General features: G+C 40.3%; 1 protein-coding gene across 3 annotated transcripts in view; it reads right to left on the bottom strand.

The window, feature by feature from the left end:
* The window catches only part of USP10 (ubiquitin specific peptidase 10), a 73,037-nt gene that overhangs the window by 32,252 nt on the left and 22,389 nt on the right, over positions 1 to 18,396 (bottom strand). The window contains exon 2 of one of the 3 annotated variants that reach the window (XM_072819485.1): positions 6,404 to 6,472. The exons of 1 other annotated variant lie outside the window; for it this stretch is intronic. In XM_072819485.1, coding sequence (XP_072675586.1) covers positions 6,404 to 6,472 — 69 coding nt within the window. Of the gene's footprint in view, positions 1 to 260; positions 450 to 6,403; positions 6,473 to 18,396 lie in introns of those variants that run through there. One more of the 3 variants, XM_072819484.1, reaches the window with a different exon arrangement.

The following is an 18,396-nucleotide window of genomic DNA, read 5'->3' as shown; positions in this document are numbered from 1 at the left end:
GCACGCAGTGCTCCAGCATTTACCGCTGGCACGGATACACGGAGCAAGAAAGGTGCATCTAACAAGCAAGCAGGTTCATGTTCCCCTGCAGTCACAAAAGTTTAGCAAACTCCCAGATGCAGAATGCCTCCCCTTGTTCCAACAGTGACACAAGGGTGCCCCCTGCTGATGGAAACATATACAATTGTGAGGGACTAAGTGCTTGTTTATTTAATCATGCTACATTCACACAAAAATATATTAAGTGGTAGATGCCAGACCTGAAAACAGACTCCAGGGTAATACTGAAATTTTCTTTTTAAGATTTTCTTTATTCGGGGGAACTCTGGGTGGCTCCTGCCTTCGGCCCAGGGTGTGATCCTGAAGTCCCAGGACTGAATCCCGCATCGGGCTCCCTGCATGGAGCCTGCTTCTCTCTCTGCCTGTGTCTCTTGCGGATCACTTGCAGCTTGATCGCAGGACCCAGGATCATGACCTGAGGTGAAGGCAGACGCTTCACTGACTGAGCCACTCAGGCATCCCTTGACATTTTGCTAATGTTTACAACACTTATTCTAAGTTACTAAGCTGGTAAGAGTCCAACTGTGGCAATTGGTGCTGGAATGAGTTCAGGCACAGAAGAGGGGTATGTGTGTGTGTATGTATCTTTTTTACACTATAGGCATATGGTCCCTTTAATTCAACACACCTCTACCATTTATAAGATGCCCTCTAATCTGTGGCAAATGTGTGTTTATCCCAAACAGAATGAAATTTTAAGAATTCCTCAAAGTTCCCTCTTTAACTATATAGCTACTATATAATATATTTATACAAAAGTATAAAATCAAAGCAAAAATAAAATCTCACACATATATGCAAAGTGAGCAATGTAAAAAAACTGAAATCTATTTACATCAGATACAAAGTCAAATCAACTGTCTGAAAACACTATCATCTTGTGAAGTCAGTACTAGGGCAGTGATTAGGAAGGTAATGTTTCAAACAAATACTGTATGATATCTCCCTCATCTTTGGAATCTAAAAAAAAACACCCCACAAAACACAAAAACTCAAATCAAGAAAACAAAAGAATCGCATGGCACTAGTAAAGGCTGAAGCAGGTGATGGGAGAGCCACTGTGTCAGGGCTTACACTTGCATCCAGGAGATAAACCATCCTGGGAGTCTAATACATGGTACAGGGATTACAGACAACAAACCTTATTATAAACTTTAAGCCTGTTTAAGAAGCCAGATTTTAATTGTTCCCACCACTAAAAGAAATGGTAATTATGTGACACAATACAGCTAAGCTACAATAGCAAGCTTGCAATAGAAATGTATCAAATCAACATGGCCTATATCTTAAACTTGCCCAATTTAATATGTCAGTTAGATTTCATAAAATAAAATGTTTTAAAATCTTTTTGGGACTACCAACTATTTATTCTGCTGTCTTAAAGACCCTCATGAACCTTAAATCTCTCCTCTGAAATCCCACAGATACATCAAACCACTGAGAATAATGGGCACCTGCTGCTGAACTATGCTCTCCTGCGCTTGTCATGGTTCAGTAGCACATTCAAGTGTGTATGTGTTGCCTCAAACGTTGAAATGCTGGAAGTCTGAAGAACAAAGAGCATGCTGTTCATTTCTGAATACTAATGATGTGATTATGACTAGGGTTCAAATCATGCTTATTCAATAAATTATATTTTTTCCAGTTAGAGAAACTCATTTTTAAAAAAAAAATTTTAAAGATTTTATTTATTTGACAGAGAGAGAGAGAGAGAGAGCGTGCACGAGCGTGTGCGCAGGGGGAAGGGGAGAGGCAGAGAGAGAAGCAAGCTCCTGGCTGAGCAAGGAGCCTGATGTAGGGCTCCATCCCAGGACCCTGAGATCATGACACGAGCTGAAGGCAGACACCTAACTGACTGAGCCACCCAGGCGCCCTGAGAAATTCATTTTTAAATCATGATGGCTTATAAATTAGAGCACAGCTTTAGAAAAGACATGTTACCTTTAAATTTATACTAATATTTAGGATCCCATTACAGAAGTCAGTTGTTTGTGTCTTCAGATTCTATTAAGCTGATACCCACCCTATCTGGCCAATGAGTGGCAAGCTTTCAAACAGGCAACCTAAAACAGAGTCCAAAACTCAGCTGAAAGGATCAGTGCTTTAGCAGAAAGGTAGAATGTTTTTACATTTTAACACCTTCTGTTTCTCAAATTTTGTTTTATCGGTTCTTGGCCCCAAGTAGACAGCAATGTTTTATCAAGTTCCTAACAGCCAAAGAAGTATATGAAAACCAGGGCGGGGTTTTAGTTCCCTCCAAAGGCACAGCGCAGGAGCAGTGCTGATAGGGGCTGCAGTGGTTCTCAGCACAAGATAAAAGGCCCAGCCAGCAATATCGCAGTGCCAGGAAGAGAACATCACTCCCGCACCCACTAATCCAGCCACACATCACCCCATGAAACAGTCTGTCCCCCATGTGATTATATTATTAGTATACTCCAGACTCCTGAATTATAATTAAAATAGTGAGAAAGATAGCTTGGCCCAGTCACGTTAATTAGCCTGCATTTCCCTTTTGCCGGTTACTGGATTGACTATATGTGATTTTGACAGACAACATCTGTTAATGCATACTCAAAAGCAGAAACACAGAAGATCCCCAAATAAGCCAGACTTACTAAGATTTCTGGTTATAATTCATTCTGATAAGACAGAGCCATTATTTCTGCAATTAGAAGTTTGACATAATTTTACCACCAACATCCTTATCTGCTAACATTTGTTACCCACTAGGTATTTCACCACATACTAACGATTTCCCAATATTTTTATGAGGTAAGTAGACATTCTCCATTTTCCCACTTAAGAAAGCACAATGATATGGAAGAAACTGTCCAAGACTGGCCAGCCTGCTTACATAGCAAAGGGAGGGTGGAGCCCAGCTTCTTCAGCCCTGAAATATGGTACAGTTTCCACTTTCACATCACATGAAAACCCAAGTTTTTATTCTGACCCTTACTTGCAAACAAGCCCTCACAAACCCACATAAATGCACACACTTGAGAAAAGCTTTTGTAAAACACATGTTAGGCTTTATTGTTTTTTAAAACCGTAACTGCAAAGAGCACAGTCCTATTCCTGGCAGGTGCCCCAAATCTTACCATGATTCAAAGACAGAAAATGATTTAAAATTCAAACCATTAACAAAGTATATAGAGTAGAACCTCAGTTAATACTAATGTTTGGGAAATATGGGATCTGGTTATGTTTTGCCTAATTATTATCTTTTTTGTCAGGAAACACTAAACTTAAAGTCTTATTCTACAGAATCTAAAATGCACAGATACATTTTACTGACTTAGGAAATACAACTTAGTTTCACTAAATTGTATCCTTATGTTCCTTAAAATCCTATTACCATCAATGAACACAAAGCAGAGAGAGATGGCAGGGAATTGGATTTATTCATGTTCTAAAATAAAACCTGATATAAGCGCTGTCTTCTTTGATTTCTTCCCTTTTCCTAAAATGAAAGAGGATAAACCAATAAATCTTTCTCTCATCTGTGCAGCTGAAATAACACTTTCAACATGCTGTCATTTAATCCTTCCTCTATAGCTCCAGAAAGAGCTTAGAGTTCCAGAAGCCAAGGTGAAGAAGCGGGAAGGACCAGCCAAGGCCACAAGCAACACTGGCCTGTGGCTCCAATTCTAAGGAGTCAGCCTCCCCTGCTCCACTTTGCCAAATAAAAGAACTCCATGCAAAAACACTTCACATGTGTGCAAACCTACCATGGATGTTTATTAAGGAATCGAAGTGGCTGGCTAGGTCTTATTAAAGTTAAGTAGTTCTACTTGACTCCTACCTACTCCCCACCCCCCCCCACCACCCTTTCTCCTCTTCAATGGAATTTCAACAGTTTTTATATTTACAATATGAATATGAACAAATGTTCCCAGTAAGCTTTTATTAAACTAAAACAGACACCATTACTCACATTAAGAATGGACATAAAAGACGACCTGAATGGAGAAATACACCAAAAATGTGTTTAGGAAAACTATCATAAAGATGTTAATTCTTATATAAGTTAACCCACAATTTTAACACAATTCCAACAGAAATTTCAATAGGATTTTTTTATGGAGCTTGACATGCTGCTCATAAATTCCTAAGGAAGAGTAAGGATGAAGGAGTATCAAATACTTCTAAATAAATATAAGAGGGTGTGTACCCTCCCAGAATATGGATTATACAGTCGCAGCAATTAAAACGAATGGTAATAATACAGAGATAAAAGGAGGGCCTCAGCCAAAGGGCACTACAACTAATGACCTAGTGCTCAGTGAATGACATTGGGACAACTCACTACTGCCATGGGAGAAGACGAATTACAGTCCCACTTCACATGCACATCAAAGTCCATTTCAACTGTAGTATACACTACAGTGAAAACAAAACCTTAAAACTTTTAGAAGAAAACCAGTATCTTTATTACCTCAGGGAAGGGAAGTATTTTTTGTTTTTTTGTTTTTTTAAAGATTTTATTCATAGAGACACAGAGAGAGAGGCAGAGACACAGGCAGAGGGAGAAGCAGGCTCCATACAGGAAGCCTGACGTGGGACTGGATCCCAGGTCTCCAGGATCACACCCCAGGCTGCAGGTGGCGCTAAACTGCTGCGACACCGGGGCTGCCCCTGGAAGTATTTCTTAAAGACACTTACAAACCATGAGGAAAAAACCCAATACATTTGACATTGGAGTTAAAAACCTACTTCCCTTGCATAACAACAACAACAAAAAAAAAGCGCATCATATATGAAGTTTAAAAGCCCTCATGCTAGAAAAGGTACCTGTAACATGCAAAGCCAGGGATTCTTAATCCTATAAGCAATAAGAAAAATACAAGCCACTTAACAAAAAACGTGGACAAGGGAGATAGGGTTAAGTCACAGAAGTGGAAATCTGTGTTGTCAATAGGCACATTAAATTAAATTAAATTAAAAATTAAAAAATTAAAAAAAATTAAAAAATTAAAAAAAAAGCCCTCATGCTAGAAAAGGTACCTGTAACATGCAAAGCCAGGGATTCTTAATCCTATAAGCAATAAGAAAAATACAAGCCACTTAACAAAAAACGTGGACAAGGGAGATAGGGTTAAGTCACAGAAGTGGAAATCTGTGTTGTCAATAGGCACATGAAAATGATGCAGCAGTTTTTGACTGTCATCCGGGAATTATAAATTAAAACAATGAGAATCCATTCATACCCATCAGATTAACAAAAATTTTAAGTATGCCTATACTGAGAATAAGCAAGAATTTTTTCTTTAAATGAGATGGTAAGAATGCTCATGCACTGCTGATGGGGATCCATCCAGACTGCTAAACTACTTCGAAAGCAGATCAGCAGTCTCCAGTACAGCCAATTACTCATTGCAGACTGACCTATTCCATTCCTAGGACCTGTATCCTGGAGAAACCCCACCAAGAAGCATGAGGGGACATGTAAAATATGTTTACTGCAACATTTCTGTAACAATGTAAGAACAGAAGACCTAAATGGTCCTCAAAAGGAAAAAGGTTAGTGAGCTGTGAGAGCTGTTGAATCTATGGTAATGAGCAATTAAAATTAAAAAAAAAAAGAACAAAAAATCAGCAGATATAAATATAAAGAATATGTTAGTCTAAAATAAACCTCAAAATGATGAATATACAGTTGACCCTTGTACAACATGGGTTTGAACTGTGCAGGTCCACTTTACAGGCAGATTATTTTCTACAAATACCGTACAGTACTATAAATGTATTTTCCTTATTATTTTCCTAACATTTTCTTTTCTCTAGCTTATTTTATTCTAAGAATAAATACGTAATACTTATAACACAAAATGTGTTCATTGTTAATGTTAGCACGAAGGTTTCTGTTCATCAGTAGGCTATGAGTAGTTAAGTTTTGGGGGAATCACAAGGTATACACAGATTTTCAAATCAACTAGGGCTGGTGCTCCTAACCCCTGTGTTGTTCAAGAGTCAACTGTAGTATGACACCACTTACCATTTAAATCACATAAAACAATAAGATATTACTATCTGTTGATACCCACGTATGTAGTAAAAGCTGAAAATCAGAGTAAACAATACCAATTCAGCAGAGCTGTTACTTCTGGCAGAGGGGAGGGGGTACAGGGAGGCTTCAACTGTATCTGTGTTTTGCTATATGTAAGTATAGCAAAATGTTATTAATATCAGTAAAATCTGGCTGGTGGGTTTGGGCATTTCTCCTACTAGTCTCTGTCCTTTTCTGTACATTGGATTTATCAAAAGAGCATAAATTTAAAAATCAAAACTAAAACATAACCATTAATTATACTTATATAGTCAAGAAAATGTTTGGTCTTACCTCAACTGAAGAGCGAGGAGTCACAAAGAACTGATTGAATTCATCAGGGCTAAAATCTCCAAAAATATACTGGAAAAGAGAAAACAGGCCCTGATCACATAAAATATACAACTTATACACTTTCAGAAAAAACGCTACATATTATACAATCTAAGATTGTATAATCATAGTCCAGGAGCCCCAAGATCCTTTCTTGAGCTCTGCAAATCAAGGGCCTGCAAAGCAGAGATTTCCAATTAACAAGAAAATATTTAGCCTTTTCCATAAATTGTCAAAGAACACTCTGAAATCGATAAAGCTTATTTAGAAAGAGGCCAACTGTGTACACCAAACGTGGAAGCAGAGTCCTGCCTGAAGGAGAACTTTCTGGCTCACAGACACTTCCAGGTATATCCCCTTCACCTTTCTGCTGACTCATTTCACTACCTCCACGTCAGTGTTCTGGGCTATGAGCTAATGGAGAATAGAAAACTTGGTTCTCAGAGGAAGGTAAGGAAATCAAAAAAAAAGGAAAATGGTAATGATCCTGATGAATGATCTTTAAGATATATATATGTACCTCTTCATCCTGAAATTTCATTTTAACATGATGAATAAATTACTGAACAGATGCAAGTCTAGTTGTGAACCCTCACTTCACAGAATTCTGAGTGTAACTTTCTGGAAAAACAACTGGTTCAAATGAATGGAAGCAAGTTTGGTAAGTGCCTAGCAGTTCATATTCTCCCTGGAGCTTTAAAACTAAGTCACTGACAAGAATCAGAATGACTTGATTTTCTACAACAAAGAACCAATCACTCACTAAATCATTCATCTAATCAATGATTATTTAGAGCCTACTAACGCCATGCATGATAATCAGTATTGGGGATAAAATGGTAAGCAGAATTGTGGTTCCTCTGCTCTAATGGAGCTGAGTAACCTGCAGGGAAATTTCCAAGCATGTGATTCAAAAATAACTAATAACTACATATTATGTAAATGGATAATGCCCATTATTATCATAAATGTAAGTAAATGACAACTCTCATTGCCTGTTAATAAGATTGCACCAAGGTGCACCTGGGTGGTATAGTCAGTTAAGTGGCCAGCTCCTGATTTCAGCTCAGGTCATGATCTCAGGGTCCTAAGATCCAGCCCCATACAGAGCTCCAAGTTCAGAGGGAAGTCAGCTTGGGATTCTCCCTCTCCCTCTGCACCTCCTGCTCCTCTGCACACGCATGCACACATGCTCTCTTTCTCTCAAATAAATATTTTTTTAAAAAAAAGAATGCTCTGATATTTAAGATTTTTAAAATTTATTTTAGAAAGACTGTGTGTCAGCTGGGGGGAGGAGCAGAGAGGGGAAGGAAAGAATCTCAAGCCAACTCCCCAGTGAGCGCAGAGTTGATGGGCGTAGAGCCTGACTGGGGCTCTATCTCACAACCCTCAGGTCATGAGCCAAAGCCAAGAGTCAGACCCTCAACTGACACAGCTGCCCAGGCGCCCAAGTGTACCGATATTTCTCGAGAGAATACTCCTGGAGGGCTCTTTGGCAATAGCTACCAAAACCATAAATACGTATTAAAAACAAGAACATCATCACATAATATTCACACATACTCAAAAAAGATCCACAAAAAAATTGTGCATTAATAGTTATGGTAAAAATAAGCAGAGTCCCAAAACAATTTAGAAATCATCATCTGCAATACTTTCACTGTGAACTCAGACCCCCTTATCATCTCAAACACCAGGGGAAAAAAGCGTGTATTAATTGCAGCCAGGTGTAAAACAAGCAATGGAAGGGAAAGGTATCTTCCAAGAGAAAAGGAAGTGGCAGAAAGGGTGGAGGTGAAGAAATGACACTGCTGACTGGCATCCCTTTACAGGCCCACTCCGGATAGAGATCTTTTAAGTCTAGATATAAAACCTCAAAATTTACTCAGCAGGAAATGAAAAGGCAAGCCATAAACTGGGAAAAGATAGTCCCCAAAATACCAAATGCTGATGAGGATAAGGAATGACTGGAACTTTCTACATGGCTTACACAGACTCAGAATGATACGGCCGCTCTGGAAAAAAGTTTGGAAGTTTCTTACCAAGTTATCCCACACCTACTCACTTATCCCAGGGAAATGAAGACCTCTGTCCACCAAAAAAGAAAAAAATAAATAAAAAAGTATGCTGATGTTTCCAGCAGCTCTATTCATCATCACTAAAAATAACCAAATGTCCATCAAAAGGTGAACGTGGTACATCTATAAAATGAAAAGCTATTCAACAGCTCTCAAAAGCATCATGCTAAGGGAAAGAAGTCCAACTTAAAAAGCTACATGTGATATGATTACATTTATGTAACATTCTAAGGCAAAACTATAAGGCCAGAAAACAGATCAGTGGCTGTAAAGGGCTGATTACAAAGAGGCACACAGGAACTTTTGGGGGTAAGGAAATTTTCACAGGAGAGCCTGTTGGAAAAGCAGTAACCATCCTAATTGCCAAGGAAACACACAATCCACTAAAACATTAATGATTTCAGTCTCCAAACAGAAGTGGACAACAAAGAATCACAGGACATGTGAGGACAAAAATGAAGAGAAAGCAAAGAAATTCTAATCTGTATCCTTACAGAGATTCTGACAGATGAAAGAAATCCAGATAGTCATCACAAAGGAGCAAGTAGAGGCACCTGGCTGCCTCAGTCAGAAGAGCATGCTACCTTGACCTCAGGGTTGTGAGTTCAGGTCATGAGCCTGTGTTGGGCACAGAGCCTACTTAATTAAAAAGGGGAGAGGGGTGTGCCATCAGAGAACAATGTCTTGTTCATGCACATCAGAAAGTTATTAAACTTAAATTACTAAATTTAAAAACTCAGCAGAAGGTCGTAATAGCAGAATCATCAATAAGACTATAAAGCAATGAAGTAATGGTTTTAAATTTCCAAGAAAAAGGTATTATGTCTCTAGAATTCCAAGGCATTTTGTTTTCATAGAATTCTATTCTACATTTTAAGATTACTCCTCAAATGCAAAAAAGAAAAAAATTATCTTACATCCACACACCCCTCTGTTGAGGAAGGGGTGTTTAAGAATTCCAAAAAATGAATTCAAGAGATACAAGAGTTGTAAACAAAGAAGCAAGACCCAAGAAACTGCTGATACAGCAGCTGTGAAGTCTGATGCAGAAACCGTATTCCTGGTGCTTAATTTAATATAAATAGCAAAAACATCCATTCTATCTTCTCTTACAAGAAAGAAAGAAGGACTCCTATTTTATTTCAGAATGTGGAGAGGACATATAAAGATGAGAACTGGAAGGCTTGACAGGATTGTTAGGTTATTTTCTTGAGTCAGATTTTCTTCCTTGGTCTGCATCAGGAATCACATTTCTAAGCAGGCATTTTTATTTTGGTTTACATACAATCTAAAGTCTTAAAAAGATATGGGTAGTGCAATAAAAGAGCTAAAATTCCGGACAATTTATTAATGCCATGTCAGTAAAGAGGGAGAGGGAGTGACCAGCAAGTGCCATGTTCCTATGTCAGGCGGCTGGGAGCAGCCTCATTGCCAGCCATGGCAGTGCTTAGAAAGGTTCCAAGGAAAAAGTTTCTCTTCTGTTTCTTTCAATTTAACCATTTTTGCTGATTTATTTTACAAGAGGGAGAGAGAATCCCAAGCAGGCTCCATGCCCAGCACAAAGCCCAATTAATGCAGGGCTCGATCTGACCTGAGCCAAAATCAAGTCAGACACTCAACGGACTGAGCCACCCACGTACCCCTAATTTCTTTATTTTTAAAGTATTATTTGAGGAGCAGCTGGGTGGCTCAGATGTTTAAGCATCTGCTTTCAGCTGAGGTCATGATCTCAAGGGTCCTAGGACAGAGCCTCAGTTTTGGGCTCCCAGCTCAGCGAGGACTCGGCTTCTCCCTCTCCCCCTGCGCTCCCTCTTGCGCGTGCCCACACACTCTCTCTTTCTCTCAAGTAAATACATAAAATCTTAAAATAATAATAATTATTTGAAAAACTTTCTTATAGATTTTTAAACTTTTTTTTCTTAAGATTTATTTATTTTAGAAAGAGCGCAGGGGGAGGGCAGAGAGAATCCTCAAGCGGACTCCCCACTGTGAGGAGCCTGTCAGAGAGGCTCAATCCTGGGACCCTGAGATCATGACCTAAGCCAAAACCAAGAGCCAGATGCTACCAGCCAAAACCAAAAGAGCTACCCAGATGCCCCTAAATGCATTTTTATTACAACTTCATGCTACTAATTTCTCTACCAGATCATACCTTCAACCTGGTCACAAATCTAAATGGGGAGAAATGAGGAAGAGCTTGCTGTACAGGTGGGGAGAAAATCTCCAAGATACTGTTAAAGGAAGAGAACACTCTGGGAACAAAAGGGAAGGAAAGCTGGAGCCGAGGGAAAGCCACGTGCAAGCAGTGCAGCCGCACCAGATTCCTAATGTGTCTTGTGTCAGAATTCTTAGTTCTGAATTCTTTATTCAAAAAATTACTTGCAAAAAGTCAATATGAACAATTCAGAAATCACCATACAATTAAAGATACACTCATTTTGCAAAGAAATTACAAGTTTGCACCTAAATTTGCGCTTGTGTTCAAGATTTTACTGACAACAGATTAGAACTTGATGAGAACATTTAATCCAAAAAAGCCGTCATAAGCAACTGCTAACTATCAACTATGCAACACTAAAATATCACTTAGCACTCAACAAATGGCTAGCTGGAGCTGTGTTACTCCACTGTGATTTCCTGAACGCAGGCTCACATGCGGCAACAAACAACGCCATCAAAGTACCCGTGAATCACATCCTCCTGTCACACAATCAGACCAATTTTCAATCCTTCAAATGCACCAGTCTGAAAGTGAGCAGTTACACCTCCACAATATAAAGAATGGTCGTTTCAGTTCTGTGACTGAGATGACAGAGGGGACTGCTAGGAAGCTGGTGCCAAAAATGGCAGCGCTTGTGCACAGTGCTCACCTCCCCAAGGAGTCTGGTTAGGATTCGTTTCCTCCAGAGTGAGTATTCCCCATATGCCCACAGCACATAAACGACACAGATCTTTTTCCTCTGTGCCTGTACACATACTGCTTATGCTTAACCAGAAATGCAAATGTAACGAAGGACTGCAGTAGAGGAGGGAGTTCATTCTCAGATCAGCAGAGTTCAAGCCACTGGGGTCTCAGGCAAGGGAAAGTTTCCCAAAAGAGAATTCCCACCCTTCACAATGCATGCAACAAAAAGGACAAATCTTTCTTTCTAGGTACAGTAACAAATACCTCTTTGGTAACCATTCAAATGTTCACTTGGAACGATATAACAAAATATCCCATAAAAACTCTGAGGCTATGACATCATTTCAGAGTTTAACAAAATCACCTGCATCATTAAAAACTTACCACAAGAACCATTACCAAGAATAAGTATTTATTATTCACACTGTTCCAGAAAGGCAAATAGGAGAGTTGCTTATAAAAGTTAGCTTATGGGGATCCCTGGGTGGCTCAGCGGTTTGGCGCCTGCCTTTGGCCCAGGGCGTGATCCTGGAGTCCCGGGATCGAATCCCACGTCGGGTTCTGGCATGGAGCCTGCTTCTCCCTCTGCCTGTGCCTCTGCCTCTCTCTCTATCATGAATAAATAAGTAAATCTTTAAAAAAAAAAAAAAAAAAAAACCTTACATAAATCATTGGGAGGAAGAAAGGTAATTTTTAAATGTCCTGTTAAAATCGACAAAAACAAAGGTCAAATATTTATTTGAGAGCAATCCCAGTGCATGGACAGAGAACACTGTCCTGCATTTTATTGACAAGTATTTAACTTAATATGCTTGACGAAAGGTCGAAGCCACACAGCGTTGTGATGCTGAAGAGTCTGTCACAGAAATTCACAATGGCCAAATGCCACTAACGTGTTCAGGTTCTGTATCTTCTCCAAAGGCCTTCCTAATTTTCAATCACAAATTATTCTACGTGTTTGGCAAAATGAAGAATGTGGTCAGAGAAGGGCAGGATTGTTTTCTTCAAAAAAAATCAGTGTTGTGAAAGGTTGTGGAAAAGTCCTGAATGACAGAAGCTAAAGAGACATGACAAGTAAATGCAGTGCCTGACCCCAGACTGGATCCCATCCTGGAGGGAAATGCTATAAAGATTATTAGGTCAACTGACAAAATTAGAATATGGACAGGTTATAAAAAGTATTGCACCAGTGTAGACTTATGAAAGCAGTAAACTATCTTACTGGTTATGTAAGAGAATATTCCTATTCTTAGGAAACACATTCAAGCATATGGGGGTAAAAGATCATGGTGCATAATCTCTCAAATCTGAGGGTAGAGGGAAAAGTGTGTGTCTGCATGTGTGCATGAGTTTGGGAGTATGTGTGTATGTGAAGAGAGAACTCAAGCACATGCCAACGATGGAGCAAAGGGCGTTAAATCTTAACTGGTCAATCTGGGTAAAGGAGTAAATGAGGGGGGTTCTTCATACTACTTTTAGTTTTGCAACTTCTGTAAATCTGAAACTATTTCCGAGTATAAGACATTCTCCTTCCTCTGGAGGTTTTTTTTTTTTTAATTGTTTATTTATTTATTCATGAGAGAGGGAGAGACACAGGCAGAGGGAGAAGCAAGGCTCCCTGTGAGGAGCCTGATGCGGGACTCGATCCTAGGATCCCAGGATCACGACCTGAGCCGAAGGCAGACAGGCACTCAACCACTGAGCCACCCAGGCATCCCAAGACTTTACATGTATTAATAATCCTCCAGAGGGGAATGCCTGAGTGGCTTGGGATGCCTGGGTGGCTCATTGGTTGAGCATCTGCCTTCGGCTCAGGGCGTGATCCCAGGATCCCAGGATCGAGTCCCACATCAGGCTCTCTGCATGGAGCCTGCTTCTCCCTCGGCCTGTGTCTCTGTCTCTCTGTGTCTCTCATGAATAAATAAATTGTTTTTAAAAAATGTAAAGTCTTTTTTAGGGAAAAAATATTATAGGAGCCTGGGTTAAAAAAGATAAAAATGATTCTGCCTGATTTCACATTATTTATAATTTAGTGGGGAAGAAAATGTCACAGACTGCATGAATTAGTTTTGTCCTATTAGAGCAAAAAAAAAAAAAAAGATAAAACAGGGCAACTGAGTCTGCGTGGGAGAAGAAACAGTAGGAACAAGTGCATTATTTCTTGCATTTCCAAAGCCCAGTGCAGGGCCCAGCATAGATGCTCAATTCACAGGTTTGGTGAGGATAAAACATAAGAAGATGCCTGAAGGCCCTCTTTCGGCCCAAATGCATTACAAAAACATTTATTTTTTTTTATTTTTTTTATTTTTTTTACAAAAACATTTATATTGTCATTTAGAATTTCACTCTTCTAATAGCTATCACAAATACTATAAGGCAAAACTGGAAACTCCCTCTAGGTTTTTTTTTTTTCTTTTTTTTTTTTCTTTTTTATTTATTTATGATAATCACACAGAGAGAGAGGCAGAGACATAGGCAGAGGGAGAAGCAGGCTCCATGCACCGGGAGCCCGATGTGGGATTCGATCCCGGGTCTCCAGGATCACGCCCTGGGCCAAAGGCAGGCGCTAAACCGCTGCGCCACCCAGGGATCCCTCCCTCTAGGTTTTAAGCAAACCCCACCAGAGTTGGATGAATAATGGAGTCATAAGGAACAAGAAAGCAAAATGGGATGCTCCCTTCCCAGCTGCCATCATGCCCAGAGGAAAGGCATGTGGTCAGAGGGCACGCCCCAAGGGCGTTTAGCCTCTCCATTCCCGTCTTACAGAGACAAGCCTGTGAGGTGTAGAGACTCTTGCCCACTACCAGGGACACAGCTGACTTCCCCTTATTTCCAACTAACCCCAGCTCAGGCTTTCAGAACTCCTAGTGTTCACATGTCTGATTATTTTTTTATCCTTTCAGAGACGATATGACAAAAATAGAAGTGCTGCAAGAAAAGGGGGCAAGCCCACAACACAGGATGAACACAAGACACCTCACTGAAGTGCAGCACCAGGATGTGGCTACTCTGGGTCTCATCGTTTGGAGACCCAAAGCCATGGCCCTTAGAGGGTCTTGCTCCGTAAACCCTGGGGAAAGGGTTGGGCAAACCTGGAAACACCATGTTCACGCTACAGGAAAAGCAAAGGTGCAATGTCAGGGCAAGGAAGGCCCCACCGCCGCCCCACCTACAGCTGGCTGTGTACAGATCTCCAGAAGCGGCAGCCAGGAGAAACAGGGCACCAGCACTCCAGTGCAGCACTAGGGGGCGCGGGAACACAGCATGTCATGCCTCCAGTCCAACTTTCAAAACCTCATCTCTAAAAGCACAAAGACGTATGTAGGGTGCCACCGAAGCATATTCTCTGCCTTCAAAGGGACTCATGGAAATAGGAGATCGGCCTCAGAGGAAAAATTTCAGATAAAGGCAGTGCAGTGAACGTGTGGCTGCACACCCACGGACCCCCTCAGTCTCCTGAGGCCGGCGATGAGGCTGGCAACTGGAGCCCAGCTCCCAGAAGCATCTCCTGCGCCCAGGCACCAGCTGAGCCTCGCAGGGACAGAAGCAGGCACCGCAAACAAGAGGCTAAGAGGCGCAAAGCCTCCTCCTCCCTCATTTCCCAACCCAAGAAAGATGAATTTGGGAGAGATGATGAAACAGGAAAGACTAACAAACTGTTCCGACGGTGAAGTGAGCCTTAAGTTTATCTTTAACATGAGGGTGTGCTGAACTAGAAACCCCCAGAGCTCTCCCTGGCTCCAAAAGTAGATCCTGGATCTAATAAGGACAAAAAAAACAAGGGTCTGGAAACATCCTCAGGTAAATCCATGCTACACATGGATGAAGCCTGAAAACATCATGCTGAGTAAAAGAACGAAGGGCCACAAGTTGTAGCATCCATTCATGTGAAATATCTGGAAGAGGCAAATCTCTAGAGGTGTAAAGTAGATTGTAGTTGTTAGGGGTTCAGGGAAAGGGGAAATGGGAAATCACAGCTATTGGACCTAGGGGTTCTTTTTAGAGTGACGAAATGTTCTAAAATTGACTTGGTGATGGTTGTATAACTCTGTGACCACACTAAAAATCAATGAAATGTACTCTTATCAAATAGGTGAATTCTAAATATGTAAATTTTATCTCAACAAAGTAAAAGAAGAAAAGTGCTTGCATAAGAAGTCTAATTTCTTCACTATACTTTTTTCTTAAGATTTTTTGAGAGAGAGAGAGAAAAAATGGGTGGGGCAAGGAGCAGAGCAAAAAGACTCCCCACTGAGCAGGGAGCCTGACAGGAGGCTCAATCCCAGGACGTGGGGATCATGACCTGAATTGAAGGCAGATGCTTAACCGACTGAGCCACCCAGGCACCCCTTTACTAAACTTTATTGATCATGCCTGCTACTTGATGAATACTAAGTGACATCTACTGAAAGTTCACAGCACACTTTCAACTCTACAAAGTGCTGTAGGTGGTTTGGGGACATGTGGCGATAACACTGTACAGGCAGTTGATGCACAGCAGGAACTGCATTGATTTAACCATATGTACTGAGCACCAACTATCCACACTGAGCTGTGCTAGATTATAAGAATAAACTAAATAAAACAGACACTGGGTTCAGGACACCACATTTACAGTTTTGTCACAGCATGAGTGGAGTGCAAGCTGCAGTGAGTTTTACAAAGGGCAAAGCAAAGACGGAGGCAGAGGAAGGCCTGCTCCTCAATGGACTGGGTTGGAGCAGAACTCTGTTTTACTTTCTTGGGGCAGAGAGGTCCTGAGAAGGGGACAGAATGGACAAACTGTGTTACAAAGCCACTCCCAAAGGCATAACCCTCTTCTTACAATTCAACCATCAGAACAGTGCGGTGTGCTGTCTAGTTTTGTGTATTTTATGTGACTACTAAAGTTCTATCAGAAGATTGCCTCTCACCTTCCTAAGCAGGATCTGTAACAGACTGGCTGTATACGAAGTGCTGTAATGGAGATTCTCAGCTAAAACCTGTCCCCACCAAATGCATTTCCAAATTAGAAAACATGATTCATCTAATAGAAATCCATTTTTTACCAACTTTTCAGTTCTGCATCTACATTGTGGAATTAGTTAACTTCCACAAAGGCAGTTAAATTTTAACTTGCTTTGCTCTCAACTAATACTAAACAGCAAGATCAAAGAGTCCTCACTATACACTAACGTGCTATCTAGAACTTTTATCACATGGAAAAGAGATGATAAATTATTAGGGAATAAATTTAGTGCATATAATCTGGGATAGCTCTAGAGGAAGTTCAAGATTCCACCTACTTTAATATTCATTACAATCACCTATGTGCTAATCTAGGAAGGAAGGTTTGGTGAGAGAGCGGGAGGGAAGAAAGGGGGAAAAAAAGATAAGGGAAAACACGCAGAACTCCAATAAACAAAAAATTAATAGTAGCTCTACTTTTGCTGGGGCCAAGGGTGAATAAGAGGACAGGCTGCAGGAGACATATGGGGATGTTCTGAGAACCACAGGAAGGGCTGAAAGGTATATTACCTATGGAGGTGATTACACAAATGTGTGCATTTGTCAAGATTCATCATATATACTTTAAAAGGGTGAAATTCAGTGCACATATATTATGCCCCCATAAAGGTCTTTTTTAAAAGAACAAAACCAAGTTAAATTCATCTTTGTATTGCCAGCAGTTAATGCAGTACTTGGCATAATAGCAGGTGCTCAAAAAAAGCTTTCTTGAACCAAAAGGAAGAGGAAGATAAAGGGAAAACCCTATCACAAATGTAAATTCTAGGGATAAAGAATGAGAGCCTCTCCATCCTCCACATCAGGGAACTTCCCACATGTCAGTGCTGACAAATCACCTTGGCTGCTCTGACTGGTTTTTATTCTCCTGTTTTTAAGATCATCAGAGATGCTCCACCCAGAAGTGCAATTTTCACTTTTAAATATAACCAAGGTGTAACTTTTAATTTTAAGATACAATATTTAAAAAAAATACACATTTAAACAACCAAAACAATCTGAATTAAGCTTTAGAGAAAACTTATTAAGAGCATGTATTTTGGGACCCCTGGGTGGCGCAGGGGTTGGGCGTCTGCCTTTGGCTCAGGGTGTGATCCAGGGATTGAGTCCCGCATCAGGCTCCCTATAGGGACCCTGCTTCTCCTCTGCTTATGTCTCTGTCTCTGCCTCTCTCTCTCTCTGTCTCTGATGAATAAATGAATAAATCTTTTTTTTTTAAAGGCATATATTTTAACCTAGAGGAAAACCATTCACAATTATCATGTGGCCTCTCCAACTAAAGAAAAATGAACGTTCCCATTTTAAATCCAGAAAGAAAAAAAAAAAAGGGTAAAACACACCAAAACACACCATGGACGTGATCAGAAAGGATTAGGGCAGTATTACTATCCTTGCCTACCAAATAAATCACCTGTGTCCAGTGTGAAGAGGGGACTCTCAGTCTTTACTGTCCCTCTCTCTTTCTGGCTTAAACTTTAAGAAAAAAAAATGTATTTCACTAAGAATGACCTATCTGCAGTGTCCCTTTTCTGTCATAAATGTGGACAAAAAATTCTTCCCTTTTAAAATTGATGCACAATAAAATTACCAAGACTGATAAACACCAAGTGCTGGTGAAGATACAGAGGAAGGGGCGTTCTCATGATTGCTGATGCATGTGTCAACAACATAGCCACTTTGAAGAAACTTGGTAGTTTCCTATAAAATAAAACACACACTTACCACATGACCCAACAATTCCACTTCCAGGTAGTTATTAACCCACATGAAGTGAAAAACCATGTCCATCAAAGACTTGCATATGACTGAAGACCACAGCTTCAATCTCACAAACACCCAAACAGCAAACATTCGTCAAGAGCTAAAGAGAGAACTTGGCACATCCATATAATGAAATACTACTCCGTAACAAAAGGGAGAGAATTCTTTCAGGACGGATGAATCTCAAAATGTTATGCAGAGTGAGA

Source organism: Canis lupus, chromosome 3 (genome assembly GCF_048164855.1).
Source record: "Canis lupus baileyi chromosome 3, mCanLup2.hap1, whole genome shotgun sequence".
Taxonomy (NCBI): Eukaryota; Metazoa; Chordata; class Mammalia; order Carnivora; family Canidae; genus Canis; species Canis lupus.
The sequence above is the reverse complement of the archived record's forward strand: the minus strand, read 5'-3'. Positions and strand labels throughout refer to the sequence as shown.